At 40.1% G+C, this 20,067-nt stretch overlaps 3 protein-coding genes across 4 annotated transcripts in view; 2 read left to right on the top strand and 1 right to left on the bottom strand.

Annotated features, from left to right (window-relative positions):
- Nucleotides 1–11,244, top strand: part of LOC106820973 — a 22,443-nt gene extending 11,199 nt beyond the window's left edge. The window contains exons 5-6 of the mRNA XM_014825594.1: nt 10,266–10,478; nt 10,803–11,244. Of these exons, the coding sequence (XP_014681080.1) occupies nt 10,266–10,478; nt 10,803–10,813 (224 nt within the window). The 3' untranslated portion in view covers nt 10,814–11,244. The remainder of the gene's footprint in view (nt 1–10,265; nt 10,479–10,802) is intronic.
- Nucleotides 4,678–9,210, top strand: LOC106820971 (cilia- and flagella-associated protein 53-like). Its single transcript, XM_014825592.1, has 9 exons — nt 4,678–4,933; nt 5,185–5,358; nt 5,586–5,742; nt 6,009–6,155; nt 7,158–7,376; nt 7,771–7,875; nt 7,987–8,098; nt 8,527–8,705; nt 8,893–9,210. Exons 1-9 carry the CDS (start codon nt 4,818–4,820, stop codon nt 9,058–9,060), a joined length of 1,377 nt encoding a protein of 458 aa, XP_014681078.1. The 5' UTR covers nt 4,678–4,817; the 3' UTR covers nt 9,061–9,210.
- Nucleotides 11,245–14,245: 3,001 nt separating the features above from the next.
- LOC106820970 (aryl hydrocarbon receptor nuclear translocator homolog) overlaps nt 14,246–20,067 on the bottom strand; it is a 23,071-nt gene continuing 17,249 nt past the window's right edge. For both annotated transcript variants that reach the window (XM_014825590.1, XM_014825591.1), the window contains 7 exons: nt 19,537–19,720; nt 19,034–19,140; nt 18,561–18,711; nt 17,862–17,995; nt 17,065–17,252; nt 16,021–16,192; nt 14,246–15,381 (listed from right to left, as the gene is read on the bottom strand). In XM_014825590.1, the coding sequence (XP_014681076.1) occupies nt 15,194–15,381; nt 16,021–16,192; nt 17,065–17,252; nt 17,862–17,995; nt 18,561–18,711; nt 19,034–19,140; nt 19,537–19,720 (1,124 nt within the window). In that variant the 3' untranslated portion in view covers nt 14,246–15,193. The remainder of the gene's footprint in view (nt 15,382–16,020; nt 16,193–17,064; nt 17,253–17,861; nt 17,996–18,560; nt 18,712–19,033; nt 19,141–19,536; nt 19,721–20,067) is intronic.

The raw sequence follows: 20,067 nt of genomic DNA, 5'->3' as shown, positions 1-20,067 counted from the left end.
CTCCGTTGTTGTTGTGAGAGCAGATGCTGACAGCGCAGGAACACACGATACACACACGCGGCCCCCAACACGCACACGCACGCAGAGGCTGCGGTCCTTCGTGCGCCGCGAACCACAGGCACTTATTATATGTTCATAATTATATATTTATATATGATATATATATATTTATGTGTCACTGTCAGTGTGCAGCGGCAGCCATGGCGGCAGCTAACCCAACCAGGATGTGTGACTATATAACGTCATTGTTACGTCAATATACACAACGTCCCCTAAGGCCCTAACCCTAGCAAGGACCGTTTTCTTGGAGCTAGGCGGCAGCCAGCGTTTGTTGCAGTTGAGCATTTGGACGGCAATTTGCAGGAAATTGTCGGCAATAATAGTGAAGGCGTATAGAACTATAAGCATTTGTCAGTAAATAGATTTCGTATTTATTTAGCATTATATTTTATTGAAACGCTTCAAGTGCCTGCGCCGCGCGAACGGCATGTGGCGCGCCAGAAATATGTTCACATAGCGACGTGACGTCACGTTGTAAACAATCATGGCGGCTATAATCAGTGTAAGTTTGTAAAAATACTTGGTGTTGGGAGGTTTCCTAGGAAGAATATGCAAGGGGAATTGCGATGCATGAGGACGCTTTTAGCCGTAGCATCACTGTGATAGACTATCGATTAATAGGTTATCTCACCTAGAGCTAGTAGTAGTAGTGGCGTGAGATGGGCCTACACCGGTACTATACTATAGTCTAATAGTAGGTACGGTCGTAAAAATTTCTAGATATGGTAGAAGCCCAAATAATAGCACCACTTGATTAGATCTCAGCCAGTAATTAGCAGTGAACTTGAATGTCATGAATGGTTTATGGGTTAGGAAGCTATCGCGATTTTAGTAAAGCGTCGCTGTGGGTTAATTTCCCTCAGGCCAATTTCGAGTGTGTGTTCTCAAGCGCCGCGGTATATGATTTTGTTTGTCTAGTTCATGCAAGTAAATATAAGTTTCACTACACACATATAACTTCGAGTGTAGATTGAATAAGGATGATGGACTGTTATATAAAATGAACTATTAAGCTGCAATCTGGAGACGCCTTTCGCATTTTTATAAGGTTGTCTGAATGATAGCTCCATAAGCCAGCGATTTGTGTTTGTAATCAAGCGGGACGGACACGACATTTTTTTGAGCAATTCCTACCAATTTGATGAGGTAAAATTAATAGGGTTCTGCTTTACCTACCCCACTGAGATTTATGCACTGGTAGAAATGCATCTTACAGCAGGCTATTCTGAAGAAATTTAATTTAAATGACACCAAGTATATTTATATTGAAGTCAAATTTTGAAGGAAATTGAAAATTTCGAAAGTACAAACTTTCCAGCTGCCCGTTTTCCGTAACAAACGTATTATTCGTCTGGTTCAAATTAAAAAATAGTTTCACTGCTGCTAGATATATGAAATTAGTTATAGTAATGTAGCAGCGGAGCACATAGTATGGTGAATATGTTCAGTAAATGGATGTACGTGTGCAATGGAATTGTATCATATTGCATCAATTTGGGGAAAAATGTAAAATTACAATCGAAAATGAATTAATGAAATAATTTTCCTAACTTATAGGCTGCAGAATACAGATACTATAGTGCATAGTAACCACACGAGTATGAGTATATATGTAGAGCAATTGACATGAAATTGTATGACTTACTTTATTGCCAGAAAGCCAAAAGACAGGGAGTAATACCAAAAGTATTGTCGTAAACAGTTGTACTTGCAGTTCGAGACACACGTTAATGATGAGCATCTATAAAACCAAAGCCAGTATTTGTAGTTCCTTTTCCATTAATTACTGCACAAGCATCTATTAATGGAAATTGATAGATATTAATTATGTATTAACTAATCAGTAACGAGTAAGTACAAACTAGAAATTTCACACCTAGTTTCAGTTTGTTTACATTTTTGAACCGTTCAATTATTCAGTCATGTTTTCGTTCAACAAACTCACTTTGCATTACCAGACTAATATTCAAAACTATATAAGGGTTTCTATCCTTTGTGTAACATTGCTGATAAATCTGCAGTAGGACACGCTAAAAGAATAATTTAAATATATGCGACAGCTAAACCACGTCTAACGTTTTAGGCTGCATCATGGCGAGCCTTGCAATGCCAGTTACCAGCGTAGACTGGTACCGCGGTTCGATAGTTCACACGCCTACGCACTAACGGTCATGTCGGTGAAACAGGGTACCAGTCTATTACGCAACACCTGAAGAAACGAGTGACACGCAGCTGTCCGTTCAGCAATCAGCAAACAGCTTATCGCCTTATGATCACACTTAGCTGTAATGCCCAGCGGCGAATAGTTTACAAAAAAAATGATTTTGGGGCAGTAGTAAGAACTGTTTTTCAATTGGTTAATGATGACGTATCTAATAGATCACACGAATGAGGATTGATAATGGTGGGTGATTTCTTTCTTCAAACGATTGGTCGGGAAAGTTGATTTTGAAGCGTTTGATTTTTTAAATTACAATTTTCACAATGATCTAACTATTTAAGATAGAGAAACACCCTTACAGCATAACAGTAAGTATGGTCTAAATATTATAATCAAAGTAACAAGTAGAGATTAATAGTTCTTACTCTGCCGCCAAGAGGCTCAAAGTTGGGGCCCGTTCGGAAAATTTCGGTTCGCGCGCGCGCTTCAGCAGGTCCAGCTTGCCTAGCCCCGTTTAGCGTTTTGTTTGGTTTTTAGCACGTTCTATCTCAAAAACGGTTACGGTAAAATTCTGAAATAATACATAAACTGGTTGAGGGCCTTCTCATCTAGACCACAAAGTTTTGTTTTCATAATATGATATATATTAAAAGTTACGTCTTCGTGAATAGTAGCTAGCTATTGACTTAACTGAAATATGATGGTTGCTGAATCTAAGACAATATGGCGCGAGCGATCATGCATCGCTATCTATATACTAGTTAGCGCCTATAACGTAGCTCTTAGTATATAGCGCCGCGGATCGCTGCGGCAGGCTAATAGACATTCTGCCATTAGAATGTAATCTAAGCAAATGGTCCACTGATGTGACCAAAATTTATCCGCCAAAACGTAAATGATCGGGCTTTTTAACACTTATTTATCGAACATGTACATCTCACCTATCTTTTGAACACTTCACACTTTAGCACCATGATATTTATGCTGTTTATTCCTCAAAGTCTTAGCACTACGGTGTTTCTGTTTTCTAAATGCGGTTCTCTGCCTTATGTGTGCACGCGTGACTCTTTCAGTGCTAGCTTTGAGGAATAACAGCATAATACCTGGTGAAAGTTGGTGGAAGTGTTCAAAAAGATAGGTGAGATGTCCATGTTGATAAGATAAGTGTTAAAAGCCCGATCATTTTTATACGTTTTGGCGGATAAATTTTTTGGCCACAATCAGACTTGGACCATTTGCTGATACATACATCTATGGCAGGGAATGTGTATAGCCGCTGCGGACAGCGTATCCGCTGGGCTATCAGTCACTAGAAGCTACCATATAACGAATAAGGCCTACGGACGGTACGCCGGTAGATCTAATGTCGTAATGAGTGTGCACCACCGAGGATGATAGATATTAGAGGTTCAGATTGTGTGATGTGTAGCCCGAGCTCCGAGTACAAGATGGTAACGTGCATTGCCATTGGTCTAGCTATGTCAACTGTAGATACAATATTACCCAAACCCAAGAGGATAGGGTTTGGGTTAAATTATTGTATCTAATCTATGTCAACTGGTGTACGTGTGTGTTTCGAAGCAGGCAGGGTTTAGTTTTTATTCGTGAGTGTTTGACTTTTGCTCGGGATCGAGTTAAAAATACAAGACTCATAGGCCTAGAACTTCAAGAAGTATAACTAATTAAGTCGCTTACTGATTTTTATGGGGTGCAATGCTAATAAAAGCTTTTGCACTTTAAATAACACACTTTAATGCACTTTAATAACACACTTTAATGCACTTTAATAACACACTTTAATGCACTTTAAGCTTTAATAAAAGCGTTTGCAAAAATATTTTCTTTCAGAAAATATCATAGAAGAACTCCACAGTTCGCGCAGTCGCTGCAGTGGTGCGTAACTGAAAACTGATGACAATAAGTCAGATACTAGTTGAATCTGCAATTTTGAAAATTATGCCAAAAATAGAGGGACGTTGTCACCAAAGCGCATGTTCGAATTCATGACGGACAAGTAGGCCTCCCCCCACAATTGTCGAATAACTACAATGTCCACCTGCACATGCTGTGGCCTGTTGAGTATGATTTTTCTATAGTGGTTTAATTTGTTAGCTGGGCAAAAGATTTTAATCTTGCTTATACTATAGTTAGCATGGTGTACAATATCATTGATAAATGCAATGAATTACACCAGTTTACTACTGAATACGCGGTACATATATGCTTAAGCTATATATGCTATCATCAAGGATTTTGCCTTTCTATGCTATTAGATATTTGCTATATATATATAATATATATATATTACATAATATATATATATTATATATATACATATTTATATATTATTATTATTATATATTATAATATAATGTATTAATTATTGTATGCATATTACTGAATCAGGTCCTGCTCTACTGGATTTGTAATTTTTTATTTATTGTTCATATGTGACTTATGTCCGCCGTATATACACCTTCAGCGGGCAAGGCCCTTCGGCAGCAAGCCAACTGATTACCTCATATTAGAGAGTAGGAGAAGAGAGGAAGCAAGAGAGGCTGCCATTGCAGTTACGAAGAATGAGAGTATAGCTCGTATGAAGACAAACTGGGAGACGAGAACTAACAAGCGCATTGAGTGCAACTCAATAAAAAGAAAAGTTTCGGAGCGAATGATTGAATCAGATATCAGTCTAGAAGAGCGAAGGGAACGGTATGTTTGTTTTGAATTTTAAAACTCAAGGATACTCTTAACATATAACATGCATATATAAAATGTAATTGATAAATATAATTAAATAAAAATAATGTATCTTTACATATTTACAATTGAATCGATTATGTTATGTATAAATATTTGTAGGTCAATAGTCACTAGAATTTTTTTTAAAGCAATGGTTCTATCTTATGGCAAAGGTCAGTAGTTTCAAAGTAAGGGTGATAAGTTATGCTGAAATTTTGCAGTCTAAGGTTACAGCTTCAACAAGATGAGGAAAACTACTTGCATGAAATTGAAAGGCAAGTTGAAGACCCTGTTTGTAGACAGGCAAAGATGCGTGAAAGGGCGAAAGAGTTGAGAGAAAGGAGGGAGACTGAAAGGAAGGGTCTAGTTAAAGAGAAGCTTGATCAGCAATACAGGTTAGCCTGACTATGTACATATATGGAATTATTGTACTGTGGTGTCCCTTATAACTTATTTGTGCAACACGAGTTGTGGGTGGCATATTTAAATATCAAAATAAAAAATTGAGCATCGTTTATAAGACTGAGTTTACGTGGGTTTTAAGTGATATATCTAGCTTTGGGACTCTCGACATTGTGTTAACTGCAATGGTAAAAAAAGTTGTATTTTACCTGTGATTCAGAGAGCAATGTGAAGAACTTAGAGCAACTGTCTCAAAAAGGCATCAGCATCTAGTGTCATCAGAGAGGCAGGAGCAGTTGAAAATTAAGGAACAGATGAGAGACGAATGCAAGAAAGAGGAGCAGCTCTACGATGAGCTGTGGCAAAAGGATATACAAGTAACATGTTTACAGTATAGTTTAGCAGCACAATGTCTTATGACTACAACGTTTGACAAGGAGGGCTGCTGGAAATTTTTCCAACTACACTCGTGCATGTATGCATTTAGATAAGCATGCACACTGATTTTTACACATGCACACGTATCAACTAGCAAGCATGCACTGGCGTTGATCAGGACACTGGTAAAAAATCATTTCTAACAGTTCGATGTCATTCATTGAATTACTTTCGAATTGCAATCATTGAAATTTAAAATTGGCAGGCCAAGCAAGAACGGGAGAGACATGACCATGAGTTGCACCGACGGCGTAACTGTGAGGTGTTGGAAGCTCTGGACAAACAGAAAGCTGAACTCGAGGCTAAAAAAGGGGAAGAAAAACAGCTAAAACAGGAGGAGGCAGAGTTACTGGTATAGTTCTTCTATATCTGGCTTGAATGGTTTATTGCCGACAGTAGTCCTAACCTATTGTCTTATTGAGGAAGTCTGGTATGTGCTAAACACACTTCTACTTCTTCTACGCTATATTGGCCACCATCAACATACTGATGATTATGCCAACGGGAGGCGCTAGTTGAGACTAAAATAAAATTTTCCTTCCCTTGATTTTCTAAAGAAAAAAACAAAATTTTACTTAAAAAACTGCCCTGATGTCGTTTATGCAGTAATCAGAGACTTAAAGGAACATAGATTTTCGGCTGTCACCACTTCAGTGGGTAAGGCGTTCCACTCTGTAATAGACCTGGGAAAGAAGGAGCCTTTCCTGTAGTCACATCTGTCACACATTATTGAGTAGCAAATTTCATCAAGAATAAAACTTGTATAGAAGAAAACGCTACTAAATTAAAGTGATTACGTCACCGAAAGTAGTAAAAGTAAAAAACTTATGTCCACTTTCTCATAAAATGTAAGTTATTCTGTTCACTTTTTATGGTTAAATTGCTGCATTATACTTCCTATTTTGCTATTCTGTGCGATGTGAACAAACACTCGTGACTCATACATAGCCCATGAGATCATGATCAATATATCAAATCGCCCAGATTTTTTAGATTTTTAACTAGAACTTTGAAAAACAATTTTATCAGGCAAGAATTTGAGGATCCATTTAGTGCCGTTACTACTTACTTTTCATGTAAAAAATTGCATTGTTTTACAAATATACGCCATAGAAAATTCGTGACGTAGTCAATTTAACAGCTTTACTTAGCACAGAGCAACGCAGCTACATTAGACAAAGCTGGAAAAACAAGCTATATGAGAGTAGCAGAAATATTATTTGAATCATGTAATTAGTAATTAGTGGATGGTACGCCACAAGTGTTAATTAGTAATTAGTGGATGGTACGCCACAGGTGTTTATATGATACTCAGCATTATAGTGTCATGATAATGTTTTATGTTTCCGTTTAGAAACTTAAAGCCAGACTACGTGCTCTGGAAGAACAACAAACTGCTACAGACAAGGTACGCAAACACCAGTCAACTAGAAAAGAGCTGGATCAGATTCTAGAGTTCAAGCGACACTATCTTGCTGCAGAGAGAGAACGAGAACGAGAACTTGATGCTATGATGAAGCAAATGGCATTGGAAGGTGTAGGAAATGAAGCCGCACAAGCAAGTGAGAAGAAGGCAAGTGCTATGGAGTGATAGTGCCTTCTATCGGTAACAAAAAATGACGTAAACAAAGGGTATATTAGGCATTATATAACTTGGCTTGATGATAGATTTGGCGTTCCAGTCCAACAGTTACTACTGCTGCATTGAACTATTGTTTTCTGTGTATCTATAAATCCATTTATATTTCATGTCTAGTCAGCGTTGTTGCAATCTCATCACTATCACATGATTATAGTATCCACCAAGAATAATCTATTGGCACAGATTTAACTTTGCTGCTGTAGTAATTCTCATAGTAATTAAATCTTAAATTTTGCTATAAATTAATTGTATACTTCGTACTTAATAAATTGTTTACAGGTAATTATGGTGTTAGTCCATTTGTTCTCAAACATTCTCCTTTCAGTGTCAGCGAAGGGATGAAGACATGAAGTATCGTGAATATGTCAGAGCACGGACGGCTGAAGATCAGAAAAGAGAGAAAGAGTTGGGAAAAGTGCTTGATGATGAGGTTGGAGCAAACTCCAACAGGATTTCAAATGGTTATTGGTGAAACGTTGGTTGCTTTATACGAGTCACTCTCCGATTCAACACTGTGTCATTTTCAACAATGTTTTTACAGATAGAGAAGATGTGGGCCAAAAAACAGCAGGGATATGCATTGGAAAAAGATGCAAGGCAGATACTGTTGAGGGAAGTGATGGATTGTCGCAAGAAGCAGGTCGAGGCTAAACGTAATAATTGGTTGCTCTATGATTAACCATGTGTGAAGTTATTCAGTTAGCCAAACCTTCATAATTATGGATTAGTGACACTAGTAGTGATGAAAAGCACCGTTTAAATAAAGATATGGGTAGATAATTATCAAATTACATGTATAATGTAAATAAAGTTGAAAAGGTCTTAATTGGCACTAAGGGGAGTGTAGTTCTTCTAGGTTAGTTTCTAAAGCTTAGGTGACCAGCCCCACTTTGGTCTACCTAGGGCCACTGTTTATATGCCCCCTCAAGATGACACAACCCTAAACAGGAGGCTAGCTGCTATACTCTAAAGAACGTATACGCCCTAGATTATACTAGGAAATGCCAACAACTATCTCAATCGCGCTAATGCAGTATTTGTATGGAAACAATTAAGAAGTTGTGTTCGCTGTACGTTTTAGTCCGCGAAAATCAGCACAGACAAGAGGAGATGTTGAGTGAGCGAGATCGGCAGCATGCAGCCATTGAGAAGAACGCCCAACTCGATCACGAACACCAGCAACGCATTAAGTCCAAAAACCAGCAGTACGAGAAAGATCTCATTGCGCAAATAGCATACGATGCCAAGAGGCAGCAAAAGGTTTCTGAAAGTTACCACAGATTCATTTTCAGAGTGTGCAGAATTCGCCTTGTCCATATACTCCACTTAACTCCAGTGATGTAACTTGTCAAATGACATATATATAGAGAGATATCATAGATATCATATATACATAAAAAATGGCATACTAACCTCACCAGATGCTAACCCCAATGTTTGCGTACAGGAGGTAGAGGAGAAGGACAGGGAGTACCAGTCAGGTAAGAAAGCAGAAGAGGAGTACCAGAAGAAGCTGCACAGCTACCTGCGGGAGGATCCTCTAAGTGGCTTCACCAGACTCCATCCCGTGCGACAACACATGTTGCAGGCTGCGCGAGAAAAGTCTGCCTTCTAATTCCAGATACTAGCCTGCGAAGTAAGCCACCTATTGTAGCTGCCAAGGGTGCGGTGTAATCAATATTGCCAGCATGCAGTCTAGATCTGTCATGTGATTTTGCAGTGTAGATGTGCTAGCCAGATGTAGATGTGCTAGCAGTGTAGATGTGCTAGCTGATAGATAGATAGATAGATAGATAGATAGATAGATAGATAGATAGATAGATAGATAGATAGATAGATAGATAGATAGATAGATAGATATATAGAAAGCTATATAGATAAATAGATAGGTACCCATCTCGAAATGTATGCAAAGGTAATTAACCTAGCGGAGAGACAGCGTTCTGAACACATTTGATGTTACGCAGGTAAGTATCAAAACGGTTGAGAAAATATTAAAACATTTGGTAAAAATATAAGAAATCCTTGCTTTAAAGCCTACTGTGACTCTAGCAATATAGGCCTACTAGTTTCTCGTTTCTCTCCTTGCCGCTAGCTCCACCAGGATGATAATTGAAGGAAACAATATCTTTCCACGTCTATATGTACATAGTACTATATATTCCCCCCCTCTCTCTCACTAGCCACTTGATTACAGAGATGAGCTGTAACTATAAATGCCTAGCTGATCAATACCCGAATGTAACCAGGAAATATGGCGCTACTGTGATTCTTTCAAAACATCGGGGTTATTCCATTCTACCTGTGCTGTTATGTCAATGTCCACGGCATTCACCTTTGCGTACAGTGCCTAATTATTATGCAATACACAATTAAGCGACCAATGGCCGTATACGAAGAGACAAGCACTTTTACGGAAAATACTGATTTCATAATAATTCTAACATAATATATATTGTATGCTCTAACAAGGATGGTTTCTGTGAGCGTAGGCCTACTATTATGGTACACATGGGACCGGGTGTTACGTACTATTCTGTCTCATCTCCCGTTCTGTGCACACCGCGCACACGCACGTACGAACGCACACACACGCGCACACACGAGTTCACAGAGTACGACTCGTATAATTATGTATCAATACTATATAATATTTGAGAATTGTCGTGCGCCTAAATGAATGATTAAGTGTGCGTAGCCAGGGCCGTGGATAACTGGAAGAGGGCAGAGGGGACAGTAGAAGCACATGCAATGGCTGCGGCAACGGCGTTAACGTGGATATTTACTAGAGAATGAGCGCACATCTAATGGTATTTGCAGGAAGTGACCTCGGAGGTTTCTGCCTGAGTAACAGTGAATGCATGCTGGGTGCACTGGTTACCGATGTCACTGTTTGTAATAGTAACGATGAGACTGTTGGTAGAGGATACCCTAGAATCTGCAACCTTTACACGCACTCCTGTGTTTGCAACTCGTATGTCACCGACCAAGAGTGCAAAGATGCAGCGTCACTCACCGTGACATGCGAATTTTGTAAGTAATATATTAAGAGCGTTTTCTTTCGCGAGCACAGGTTTTTTTGTCCAGTGATTAAGATTACTGCCGTGGTATCAAGTCAATTCATAAGAGGCCCTAATATCCTAGAAATTAACTTCCTCAGTTTTAATCATATAAATACTAGGTTATTCATTTATACTATGTCAACATGACAAGATGTTTACATAGTGCGGTAATTTTTTACGTAAATCCAATAACTTTATAACCATTTATCACAAATAGACTTTGATCAAGTGTAGATCAGGTAGAACATATTTTTATATAAATCTCATCTAATACAAGGTTATCTATGTTTTGCAGGTGATAGGTAACTGTGTCATTGCGGAACCAGCATATATATAACCACCATACTACCACGAGAAACAAAACTGGCTAGAAATATGAATTGAAGCGATATTTTACTTGTATCTGTTAGATTTGTAGTTTTCTATAATAATTGTTGGTTTAAAAATGTCCTTTTACAGTATTATCATGTACGTTGCATATTATAATTACGTAAGTTGTTATGAATATTGTGAATAAAAACAACTTCGTATGTTTGTCGTAACATTCCCCAGAATTTAAATCTCGTCTAATTTATCTGAACGATGCTATCGTTTGTAGAGGCTACTTAATTGAAATAAATATTAGGATCGGTATTAAAAATATTTATTTGTATTCCAAAGCCCGACTTACATATCTCAATAATTTACAGCTGCATTTTTTTCAAATTTACGAAATATAATAAATACTAAATATGGAATACCGTTGTTAGTTTGATGTTTTTTGAAACCGTCAATAATTTACATCATATTATTGCGCGTCTTCAAACGTAGAAATAAATAAATAAATAAATAAATATATATAAATGAATGGATCTATGATGTAGATGTTTACTTTTATATATATATACAACTCAACAACACGTTAAGAATCACATCTAGTATGTATAGCCTATAAATGTGGATGATAGTGTCATACAGCGAGATAGGTACGCGAAGAAGGCCTGATACTAACGGTTAACGTAGTTACGATTCGTATTTGAGCACGTACGCAGCATACTGAATAATTACATTATTATTAGAATAAAAGTAGTGTCGTATACAAGTGCCTATTTCGACACGATTATCGGGTTGCATAACGGCTAGGCTATAGAGACAAACGGTTATAATATTACACTACGCCGTAGACTAATAGTGACTACGGCCTTATGTCCCATCGGGGGACCAAGAGGATAAACCTATTGAGATAAAGAGATAACTGCGGTGGTTTATAATGCAACTGCAGCGAGGCAATACTTTTCGACCCTGTGAAGGTAGAATACGCCGTATGTCCTAGTGTAGATGTGCTAGCCAGATTTTGCAGTGTAGATGCTGCCAGCCAGTCTGCCTTGTAATCGTGGCTCCTAGTATGCTGTGTATGACACATCCTAGCCGTCAAATAGATTAGACACGCACACGTGCGTGGAAGATATTGGAAAGAGTGATACAAGAATTTATGCCTTAGGTTTGTAGAAAAGGCCTTGCTTGTTCGGCTTGTAGGTAGATTTCAGTGTGTGCCTTGCCATCTTAATCCCTTTTAATTTATCAGCAGCAATATATTTTTATGTAAGAAATCAAATAAAATATAAGCTATGTTTACCCATATATTCAGAAATTTCCTTCTTCTAGTTTTAACACCGCTTACTGTTTCTTTATTATCTAATTGGACATTTTTGTTAAATCACTCCTGATCTAATAGAACAATTGGCAAACTTTAAAGGATGACAGTATTTTCATACAGATTTTATTATGTTTACAACACAACGATAAAGAATACATTCACCACAATTTCAAGACATTTCTATCTAGTCATTCTATCTATCGTGATAACTTCAAGTTATACTCAAATCATTTACATACAACGTTTCTGTACTATAAATGAAACTGTATATAAAATATTCATCAGGCAGCCATGATATGTCTGAAATGTATATGCTACATCTTAGTAGCATATGCTTAGTAGCATATCTTAGTATGCATATGCATATCTTAGTATGCATATCTTAGTAGCATATGCTACATCTTAGAGCATATGCTACATCTTAGTAGCATATCTCGGCATCTACAGACAAGTAGGAATAATGCACTTTCGATCTAGTTGTCACATGACACCATAGTGAGCAACACATGCCAACTTCACACAAGCACATTATGATAGGCAGGAACACGGAAATTCGTCGACGAAAGTATTGATATGTACACTCACGTTGACAATAAAGACGACACGTTTTTAATGCATAGACCTGCAGAAGAATTTCAACAGACGGCATGTCCCTATGCAATGAGTTTATTATATAGGAGATGGTGGCGACTTATTTTAAAAAAATGTGGCAGAAATGGACAATTTTGCCACGTTTGTAATACAGTGAAATAGTTCACATTGTTTAAAAGCGAATCATTAAACACCTTGCCTACAGAAAATGAAAATATGTGGGTAATACTTAATCACACATCTATAAATGGCACTGGGTTACCTTTACAACTTAATTGTTAGTTAGGAAATATAGCCAACAAAATTGGTTCTTGCCTACTTAGTGGAATTCACCCCCCCCCCACACGCACACTAGTCAGTGTGAATTTAAAAGAAAATAATTGATGTAAATATGCTGAAGCAAGATGTCAGCATATTTACCAAAGACCAGCTTTATGGAACGTTCTGTGTAATAAAAGTGAACATGTCACTACTTTGCCATCTGGCTTTCCAAATCTAATACATTTACTAGCAATACATGTAAAAAGTTTAAAAAAAGGTTTCATCTTAAAGTAGCGCATGCTCACAAATGTGCACGCGTACATGCTCACACTCATGCACACATCCGTTCTCATTGCTGAGAACACAACAACAAGTTGAGTATTTTCATGGAAATGCCTACTGACTGATGAATTATGTATACATTTATAGATTTATAGTTAATATTTCTATATATCCAATGTTTCTAACATTGGGGTAACATTGATTGGATTATGTGGCCTCGTATCTGGTTAGTGAGATGCATTCTGCGTGGACTGTTAGCCCTATCTAACAAGCACGGTAATTTGTTTATAAATGTCTGCCTGATATGGATACTCGAATCAAAACAAAACCAATTCTAAACGTTTTGGATAAATTAAAAGAAACAATCATTAAGACTGTTCCTGGTTATAGAGCACAAATAATATTGCATGTATAACACAATATACACTGAGAGAGCAATTATGTGTTGCTCTACCCTACATATTGGACTCATAGTAAAGCCGCCATTGCCATTGAATTTGACGAGAACATTAAAATACAATGCAAACTTTTAACCACAATTAGCACAGCCTATACAAAACTACATGTGGTGCCTTTACCATTGCCCTGGAGCAACCCAACTGTATTTTAAACACAATTAGCAGTTAAGCTATTCAAAACGAAAATGATCTATGTTCAGTTTTGAGTTGCACAGTTCATGCTTGTTTGCAAAAACGAATCCATACTATGGACCAATGTGGAGTTAAAAACAGTACAACTAACAGCATTTATAATTTATCCTTACAATGCACATGCAATCATCTGAAGATGTGCCTGCTGGTGGTAATGGCAGAACCGATTTCACTTCATAAAAACTATTTTACACTATCAACTGTTCACAATTAGATAGAATCGGACATTCATGAATGCCATGCATACATCCAATAAAAAATGTACGTATGAATTAAATTATAAAAACAATGCCAACATAAGCATATGGTGCATTCCTATTAGTCAAATAAAAATGCAATGGAAGCCACTGCATCATTTTTACTGCAGGAATAATATAACATTTTTATTAACAGCGGTATAAGCTAAGAGATAAGTAAATGTATCGTGACGAAGAGCTAACAGAATGTGTTCGTGTTCACACGCCAAATAACACATCATCATGACATCAGATAAACCATATTTTGCAACTGACACGAACTTTGTTGTTTATTTTGTACACATTAATGACGTGGACCTTAGCAGTGGTTGTACTTTTGCCACAGGATTTCCTCGGAGTAAGAAAATGTAGGACTTCTTGCATACATACCAAGTGCAGAGACCATTCTGGACAATCTATTTCACAGTGTAATATTAGCCTCCCGACTAGTTCTTAGACCATCCATCATAGCTGTGGTGTGCTACTATCAACTTTGTCACTATCACAGTAAAGTAGTAGATGTTAGAAATTTGATGGAAATACTCACTTTAGCTGTCCTCTAGAGATGATGCTGCTTGCTGATGCTTCACTACTCACCAGACACGCAAAACTCTTGGAATGGTTAGTTTGGCAGTATGCATGATAGATACGTGGTAATAAGCTGTCATACTAAATATCATAATACCATCCAGATCAAACAAGTACTCCAGTAACTAACAAGTGCTTGCAAAGTACAGCTGCCGGCACAGACATCTTGCATGTATTGGACCAAGGAGAATCTCTCCCACTACCGTCATGCCAAGTAGTGTCAATGTACTGCGTCTTAGAGTTTAGTAGTTGGAGTCTTTTCGACAGCAGCGATATTCACGCGCACATTAGCGCGCGACAAAGAGCCATGATTTATTGATACTATGTCATGTTCCACATTACGGGAAATGGCGTCTAGGTGACACGCGCCCAAAAACTAATCCCCGTATCCAAGGTTTGGTTACGACAAAAAGACGTTGCACGAACAACGCACCTGCCCCTACTACTGATCTGGGAACGTGTTGAACATCGCGAGGTCCTCGAACGTCGATGTTCCCGACTGATCGAGCATGCGGAACATATCCGTGAACTGCTGCTCGCCAGGTTGCGCCGCCGAGCCGGACTGCACCGCCGGCTGTCGCGTGTTGCCCTGTGGCGGCACCTGTGTGTCTGCGCTCTGCACCCCTGCAGCTGTGAGACAAAACATGACAAGAAATGATTGAATAATTTCATCGGATCTCTATAGTTCACATAAAAATAAAGTTTATCTCAGTTAGATCCATAATAAGTTATAATTACTTACAATGACGAAATTTTCGTCCATCTCTCCGATAGACTTTGTGCGGCACACGAAGTGTTATCGGAGAGATGGACGAAAGTTTCGTCGTGATAAACTTTATTTTTATGAAAACATGCCAAGGTTTCACTCGACGGCTGCACCAAAACAGACCTGTATTCCCAAATTCCCAACTGTACTGAGCTGTCCAAACAAAATAAGCATTACAAGGAGCAAGAGAAAAAGACATAGCGGGAAGGACAGACAGAGAGAGACAGTGGGAGAGAGAGGGAAGAAACAGTGGGAGAGAGAGGGAAGAGACAGTGGGAGAAAGGGAAAGAAGAGCTGGGGGGCTGAGACGTGGAGAAGGGGAAGAGACAGTGGGAGAGAGAGGGGAGAGACAGTGGGAGAAAGGGGAGAGAGAGTGGGAGACAGTGGGAGAGAGAGGGAAGAGACAGTGGGAGAGAGAGGGGAGAGACAGTGGGAGAGAGGGGAGAGACAGTGGGAGAGAGAGGAGAGGGAGAGGGAGGGGGAGAAAGAGAGAAGATACATACCAGAGTTGGCCTGCTGCCACTGCTGCTGCCACAGCTGTTGGCTGCTGTAAGCACCACTAGCGGCTGCCTCAGCAGCGCTCACACGCTGCGGTATCTGTGAGTAGGGGGAGCCAGCCGCCGATGTGGAGCTGTAGGGAACTGACCCATAGCTGCTGGAGCTCTCACCGCCCGTCTGCAGAAGTTGAGAAGGTTGGTGAGTATGATTTAACCTGCTATAGAGAGGTCTGCAATCACTCTAGAAATTATGCTAGCCCACTCTTAAATGAATTAATTAATAAATAACAGCCCAATCAAGAAGAATAAAGCGAAACATAGTTTTGCTTAAAGCGAATATTTTACCGATTACTCCAGTATAAAATTTACACTGAGATCATGCTGTTATGGTATATAAAATAGCAAATAATGCAGCCACATTCTTTCCTATAGCAACAATTCGCTTGAAATCGGAAATCCCAAGTGTATCTCACTGAGTGACGTGTTGGTCAAGACTGGTAAAACATCTGTTTTGCTTAATTCAAGTTACCATGTCAAAATACAGGGAGGGGTTCTCGCGACAAAACGAGTGGCATCGTCAAGTAACCACGTCAACACGTCGTAAACAAACAGATTTCAATCCTTGTATATTTTTGTGAAAATAATGGTGTACGAATGTTCTAAAACATGTGAGTCTTATTTTAGACACTTACTGTAATGCAAGCAACACTCGTAAGTACTGTAAGTACTGTAGTGGTCGGAAAAATACGAGTACGGTCAGGAAGACTGTTTGAAATCCTTGCTTTAGCAACTTTACAGGTCTGGCACTATGTTATACTTCAATCACAGATACTTGACGACAGCAGTCATCATAACAGCAGCCCTCGTGACATGTCGACTACAATTCTTGAACAGCAATTTGACCGTCTGGCCCATCATTCCAAGTCAAACCTGCATGCGTTCAGCGACTACGATAACAACGAGGAGCCGCTGTGGGACCCGTGTCACGACGGCGAGCGTGGCAGTAACTGCGACGCGCCTGGTTGAACTGTCTAATTAATTAATTATTACCTGGTTGAACTGTTGATGGCTGGGCGAGCTCCACGCGGTGGGGCTGGACGTGGTCGACGCATTCTTGGCGGCGGCGGCTAGGTTCTGCACCTGTGGCAGGCTGCTGCCCGTGCCCGCGTAGGCGATGGTCGAGTGGCCGCTGCTGTAGCCCTCGTAGGCGTCGCTTGGCCGCGCTGCGCTCTGCTGGCCTGCAACAGCAGCAGTGGAAGCGTCACCGGCCTGTCCGCTAACGTCCGCGCCCCCCCCCCTTCACAACGATCTCTGCTACTAGCAGCAACAGCACAAAGACACTACCTACCAAGGCAGCAGTGGGAGCATCACCGGCCTGTCCGCTAACGTTCGCCCCCCACCTTCACAACGATCTCTGCTACTAGCAGCAACAGCACAAAGACACTACCTACCATGACGCAACGAACGACGGCCCGCTTGCAAAATCCCATTCTCTTATCTATGTGTCAGCCTACTCTCTCGCATAGCAGTCAGACTAAAGATCAGCCTGTTCCCTGGCATTTGACCCACTAAGACTGGTACTAGTCGCAATGCAACTAACAACTGGCCGCTTGTCAAATCCTATCCACGTACCTGTCAGTTTTGCACGTTTTACCTTTGAGGCTACATTCTCTAAGAAACCATTGAAATGCCTCTTGTCGAGGCTACTTGCCCCTTACATCGAAATTATACATATTTCATGAATTCATTTAATCTTTGCAGCAATAAATCTGTATCTCGAGGTACAACTAAATGCTCAGTATTTCCCAGTGAAATGTTCGGTGTTGTCAACAGTATCACAGTCATACCTCTGCTCATTAGGCCGTAGACGTCTCCAGTAGGTAGGGAATAAGTGCTGCTGAGGTTGGCAGTGTTGTACCCACTATGGCGTGGTGGAGTGGTGCCTGACTGCTCCTGCTGCTGCTGCTGTTGCTGAATCGCTCTGGCAACATGACACAATCAGATCCTGTCATTACTGGGTTATATACACCAAGTCACTATATTGTGTGCATTGTTCATTACACCATGCATCAGTGGTCACTCAGAAGAATAGGTTGGGATGACATTCGATGACATAGGATGGTCACATTACCACAGAATATTACACATTTTAACTGCACACCATATAGTACCTAATTCAAATATCCACACATTTTCACTACTAGATTCAATTTACTGCTACTGTATTAGTTTACATAACATCTTAGTTGTGGTTGCCTTTCCACAGCAACATTACACATTCTACCTACATATCTACTCCGCTCCCAACCACTCAACTAGTTTTAGTTTGCAACCATTAGTATACCAAGATGCAAATGACAGTCGCATTCCCACATAAAAGCGCATATGTAATCCCCCAAGCCTACACCACTCCCCACCGCAGTGAAAACAGTGGGAGCCACGACTGAAACACTCCATGCCATTGCTAGCGAGAACGCCATAGAGCACTGCCGCCTCGCATGGTCCCCTGCAGGTGGCAGCAGCAGCAGCAGCGGCCGCTCACTCACTTTGCTAGCGTGTTCGTTGCAACGATGTACTCGAGTTCCTCCGTGTAGGGGTTTAGAAACGAGAAGCAGCTTGTACGCATCGTCACAAACTCTCCGTTCTTCACGCGGAAGCGGTACATCACCGACACCAGCTGCCCCTTCAGCTTCACCACTGCAACACAAATCGACAGCAAAGAACTAGAGTAGGAGCTGACCGTGATGACTGTAGTTGGGATAATCGAGAGTTAACCTTGTGAGTTCATTGCAAAGTTTATAGCACAATCAGGTGATAAGCTTGTCGGATCGACAAGGATTAGAGCATCCGAGAGAAAGTCCAGGCTTCCACTACACATGCATACTTAACATTGTAGTAATGTACATGCATTTTTAGAGGAGCTACGTAAGCCTATGCCCTGACAAGGGCCTTTCGTTGTCAGCGAGTGGATGCGTGCTGCTTGCTAATATGTAGCATAAAGTTGTGTCTGTGAAGGTACCTTGCTCAAAGTTCTGCTTCATGTGAGTCTGGTCCTCAGGGTGGAAAAATTCGTAGCAGGTTTTGCCGAGCAGCTCGTATGGCTCGTAGCCAACCACGCCGGTCACTCTGCAGAGAAAATTCAATGTTAGCCTTCTTCCCCCACGGCATTCCTTGCTGCTACACCCAACGCGACATGCACCACAGAAATCATTATCATCCCATACGCTCTAGACTCATCACAACTCATGGCCAAGACCAGTGTTTATACAAATCCATATACATTGCATACAAGGGGCAATGAAGACAAAAGGCTAGCAAATTTCTAGATGCACAGGTTACATAGGCAATGACCGTGCACTAATAGCATTAGCTACAACTGCAGGATGTTTAAATATTAATGAAATTGATGACACTTGCAATCTGAGAATACGGAAACTAGATTTGGCTCAGCCCAAAATGATATGTACAACCAACTAGACAGGTTGGGCTCCATCTATACTACATGTGAAAGCAACAACTAGCCTTTGGTCCACAAAAGTGAATTTTCCATCTGTGTTGTGTCTGGATATGAATTCTACAGGGGGGTTTGGTCCATTTAGATCACCACAACTCGGCGACGATGTGACTTGTAATCGACCAATCGCGACGAGGCAGCTGTGAGAGGCTGAGCGTTCACCGTCACTGTCCATCATGTCAACATGGATGCCTGCAATGTGTATCACAAATATTCCTTCAAGATCGGCAATTGTTTCGTATTCAAATATAACATTTTGGCATTGCTTGTTTAGGGACATAACCAGATTGTATGTCACTACTTAGACAAACAGATTAATGAGGACAACTCTAGTCACTGGAGCAAAAGATGGAGAAAAAGAAAGCTAAATGCAAGGCAGAGAGAGGGAACTAGAAAGAAAGAAAGTGAAGGAGGGTATGGCGGTAGGAAGGAGGAGAGTGTGCATGAGAGAGAGGGAGGGATCAAAGAGAAGGGGAGGGAGGGAGAGGGAGAGAGGGAGGGAGGAAATACAGAGAGAGAGATAGAAAGAGACAGCAAGT

The sequence above is a fragment of the Priapulus caudatus genome, unplaced genomic scaffold, assembly GCF_000485595.1.
Source record: "Priapulus caudatus unplaced genomic scaffold, Priapulus_caudatus-5.0.1 Scaffold54, whole genome shotgun sequence".
Classification (NCBI taxonomy): domain Eukaryota; kingdom Metazoa; phylum Priapulida; class Priapulimorpha; order Priapulimorphida; family Priapulidae; genus Priapulus; species Priapulus caudatus.
Note: the sequence above shows the minus strand (reverse complement) of the source record. Positions and strands in the feature narration are given on the sequence as shown.

Excerpts from the sequence above, each read along its gene's own strand:
- LOC106820971 (XM_014825592.1), top strand. The coding sequence starts at position 4,818 with ATGAAGACAAACTGGGAGACGAGAACTAACAAGCGCATTGAGTGCAAC. Across the intron at positions 7,377-7,770 it reads CACAAGCAAGTGAGAAGAAG|TGTCAGCGAAGGGATGAAGA; the intron begins GCAAGTGCTATG and ends TTCTCCTTTCAG. Across the intron at positions 8,706-8,892 it reads ATGCCAAGAGGCAGCAAAAG|GAGGTAGAGGAGAAGGACAG; the intron begins GTTTCTGAAAGT and ends GTTTGCGTACAG.